Genomic DNA, 4,078 nt, shown 5'->3' with positions numbered 1-4,078 from the left:
AGCAATGAAGCATTTTCGTGTAGAGACCTTTTCTGGGGTTAAACGCTAGCTTTTATGCCAGTTTGGGTGTTTAACTCCCATTCTTGTGCCAGTTCTGGCGTTTTACGCCAGAATTCTTGAGCTGATTTGCCACGCCGGTTTGGGCCATCAAATCTCGGGCAAAGTATAAACTATTATACATTACTGGAAAGCCCAGGATGTCTCTTTCCAACGCCGTTAAGAGCGCGCCAATTGGGCTTCTGTAGCTCCAGAAAATCCACTTCGAGTGCAGTGAGGTCAGAATCCAACAGCATCTACAGTCCTTTTCAGCCTCTGAATCAGATTTTTGCTCAGGACCCTCAATTTCAGCCAGAAAATACCTGAAATCACAGAAAAACACACAAACTCATAGTAAAGTCCAGAAAAGTGAATTTTAACTAAAAACTAATAAAAATATACTAAAAACTAACTAGATCATACTAAAAACACACTAAAAACAATGCCAAAAAGCGTATAAATTATCCGCTCATCACTGAACATTGGTTATTGAGGTGAACAGCTTGGATATGTTCCTGGAAGGAGAACAAGGGTTTCCCTTAGGGAATTCATATGTTTTTGTCTCCAGATTAGGGAACACGAAGATGGAATTATTCACAAGTGTAGATAGTTATTTCAGCAATTTGTTGTTGATTGTTTCACCATGATTGAGTCCCAAAGGTTGCATGAGATTAGAATGAAGCAACGTACAATTAGAGGAGAAGTCCTTCAAGGAATAGAGGAGGCTATGCGTCGTGGCGATGACGAAGCTTCTTCAATTGGGACACGAATCATTTTGCCTTCTTCTTTCACTGGTGGTAGACGTTATATGTTTAACCGTTGTCAGGATGCCATGACAGTTTGTAAACATTTTGGCTATCCAGATTTATTTCTCACTATTACGTGTAATCCAAATTGGCCTGAATTTCAGCGGTTTTCAGAGCGAGAGCGAATTCCCATAGCTGATCGTTCTGATATCTCTTGTCGTGTCTTTCATGCCAAGTTGAAGTGCCTCCTTAGCGATCTCAAGGAAGGTGTGTTTTTTGGTCCACTTAATGCAAGTATGTTCTTTTCTCGCTTAGCATCTCAATCTCTGTCTATTGTCTTCAGACATGTAGTTGTTGGGTTCTTTAGGATGTTTTTGTATTTTTTAGGTATGTATACTATTGAGTTCCAAAAAAGAGGTCTACCGCATGCACACATGTTACTTTGGCTTAATGTGAAAAACAACTTACAAAGTGTTGAAATTATTGATGAATTTATCTGTGCCGAGCTACCCAATCCCCAGAAATTTCCATCTCTTTATAAGGTTGTCACCAAGTACATGATCCATGGTCCCTGCGGTCGACTTAGACTGAGTTCTCCTTGCATGAAAAATGGTAAGTGCTCAAAATTTTATCCAAAAAGATTCATTGACCAAACGAGCTTTGATGAGGATGGCTATCCAATATATAGACGTCGTATTACGGGTGTCACAGTGAAAATCAACGATGTTGATATTGATAACAAATTTGTTGTGCCCTATAATCCACTATTGTTAATGAAATATTAAGCTCACATAAATCTTGAGTTCTGTAACAAGTCAAATGTGATTAAGTACTTTTTTAAGTATGTCAATAAGGGTCCAGATCGGGTGACTTCAACTATTGGAAAAATATATGATGTTCGTGAATCTTCTCAGGTGGTTGATGAGATCAAACAGTATTACGATTGTCGTTATTTGTCACCATCTGAATCCATGTGGAGAATTTTTGCTTATGATATTCATCATAGATGGCCGGCAGTACAGAGGTTGACTTTTCACTTGCCAAACCAGCAACATGTTGTATTCGATGATGCTGATATCACTACTCATGTTTATTTGCAGAACAAAAATTTGCTGACGATGTTTACGGGTTGGATGATGGCCAACAGGCGGTTCCCGGAGGGGAAGTCTTTAACATATGTTGAATATCCAGGCAAATTTGTCTATTGTTCGAATATCAGGGAGTGGAAGCCAAGACAGAGGGGATTCTCAATTGGAAGATTAAGTTTTACTCATCCCTCATCTGGTGAACTTTTCTACATGCAGATGCTTTTGAATGTGCAGAGAGGTTGTACCAGTTTTTGAAGAATAAGAACTGTGAATGGTGTTACTTATGATACATTTCAAGAGGCATGTTCTGCCATGGGATTCTTGATAGATGATAAGGAGTATGTTTCTGCTATTAAGGAAGTCGCCGAGTTTGCGTCAGCTGCACAGCTAAGGAGGCTTTTTGTGATGTTGTTGCTATATGGTTCCATGGGAAGACCTCTGTCAGTTTGGGAACAAACTTGGACTTATTTGTATGATGATATTCTTTATCGCAGAAGACATGAGCTACAATATCCTGGTAAGAATTTTGTTCATCATGAATTTATTATATGACAGGCAGGCACACACGCACGCACATAGTACAGAAATCATATTATGGTGCTAATATTTTATTAATTATCGTTAAACGTAGATCTAAGGATGAGTCAGGACGAGTTGCAAGTATTTTGTTTGTTGGAGATTGAGAAACTATTGCAGAGTAATGGAAAATCATTGAGAAATTATGCTGGCATGCCAGTTCCTAATAACTCTTTAGTCTCTCAATTTAGCAATTTGATGTTGTTGCGTGAGTTTCAGTATGATATTGTTTCTTTGACTCGTGAGCACGATGCAAATGTCTCCAAGTTAAATGAAGAACAGATAGTGGTCTACGATAAAATTATTGATTGTGTTTCGAATAAGAGGCATTGATTCTTTTTTGTCTACGGGTTTGGTGGAACTGGAAAAACTTTTTTATACAGAGTTTTGTCAGCTAGATTGCGATCTGAGAAAAAGATTGTTATAAACATTGCTTCTAGTGGTATTACTTCTCTGTTGTTACCTGGTGGTAAAATGGCGCATTCTATGTTCAATATTCCTGTTGAGCTGACTGAAGACACTATTTGTCGGATTAAAAAGGATAGTCCAAAAGCTGAGGTAGTCCTGTTGGCCGATTTGATTATTTGGGATGAGGCACCGATGACTAACAAATTAGCATTTAAAGCTCTCGATAGGACTTTACGGGATATAATGGTTTCGATCTCTAATAGGAATAAAGATTTACCTTTTGGTGGGAAGGTGGTCGTTCTTGGTGGTGATTTCAGGTAGGTCTTGTCAGTTATTCCAAAAGGTTCTCGTGCTGAGATTGTGATGGCGTCCATAAATTCTTCTGTCCTTTGGAAATATTGTGAAGTTTTGCGATTGACCAAAAATATGAGGTTAGCAAGTGGATTGGAACAATCAACTGCTCAGGAGTTAAGGTCGTTTTTAGATTGGATACTTCATATCGGTGAAGGTCATCTATGTGGAACTCTGGTCAACGACAAACTTCTTGTTGATATTCCTTCTGATCTAATCATTCCTGTTTTGGAAAACCCAGTGGAAGATATTGTAAATACAATCTATCCAAATTCGGTTTAGAATTTTCGTGATCCAAGCTTTTTCCAGGATAGGGCAATATTGGCTCCGACTGTTGAGAATATTGAAGAGATAAATAATTATATAGTTGAGTTATTGCCTGGTGAGGAGAAAAATTATCTCAGTGCTGATTTGATATGTGGTAGTGATGCTTATTCCGATGTTGAAGTTGATTGGATAAATGTTGAATTCTTGAACCAGATTAGGTGTTCTGGTCTACCTAATCATTCGTTAAAGTTGAAAATAGGCGTGCCTATTATTTTGTTGAGGAATGTTGATCCAGTTGGGGTTTGTATAATGGGACTCGACTTGTTGTGCGAGATCTAGGGACAAATGTGATCGGTACGGATATTGTTTCTGGTAGCAATATTGGGGATAAAGTTTTTATCACCAGAATGAATTTGATTCCCAGTGATACGATTATACCGTTTAAATTCCAACGCCGTCAATTCCCAGTTTCTTTGTCGTTTGCGATGACAATCAACAAAAGTCAAGGTCAGACATTATCAACAGTTGGTTTGTTCTTGCGTCGCCCTGTGTTTTGTCACGGTCAACTTTATGTAGCTCTTTCCTGAGTTAGGAGTAGAAATGGTC

General features: G+C 38.5%; 1 protein-coding gene across 1 annotated transcript; it reads left to right on the top strand.

The window, feature by feature from the left end:
• The first annotated feature begins 679 nt into the window (after positions 1–679).
• On the top strand, positions 680–3,811 carry LOC107480425 (uncharacterized). The gene is made up of 7 exons (XM_016100570.1): positions 680–1,076; positions 1,569–2,108; positions 2,169–2,387; positions 2,502–2,772; positions 2,830–3,171; positions 3,286–3,457; positions 3,515–3,811. Exons 1-7 carry the CDS (start codon positions 680–682, stop codon positions 3,809–3,811), a joined length of 2,238 nt encoding a protein of 745 aa, XP_015956056.1.
• The last annotated feature ends 267 nt before the right edge of the window (positions 3,812–4,078 follow it).

Source organism: Arachis duranensis, chromosome 3 (assembly GCF_000817695.3).
Source record: "Arachis duranensis cultivar V14167 chromosome 3, aradu.V14167.gnm2.J7QH, whole genome shotgun sequence".
NCBI classification, from domain to species: Eukaryota; Viridiplantae; Streptophyta; class Magnoliopsida; order Fabales; family Fabaceae; genus Arachis; species Arachis duranensis.
The sequence above is the reverse complement of the archived record's forward strand: the minus strand, read 5'-3'. Positions and strand labels throughout refer to the sequence as shown.

Coding starts and splice junctions, on each gene's coding strand:
- LOC107480425 (XM_016100570.1), top strand. CDS start 680: ATGATTGAGTCCCAAAGGTTGCATGAGATTAGAATGAAGCAACGTACA. Junction 2,388..2,501: donor ACATGAGCTACAATATCCTG/GTAAGAATTTTG, acceptor CGTTAAACGTAG/ATCTAAGGATGAGTCAGGAC. Junction 3,172..3,285: donor GTTCTTGGTGGTGATTTCAG/GTAGGTCTTGTC, acceptor CAAAAATATGAG/GTTAGCAAGTGGATTGGAAC.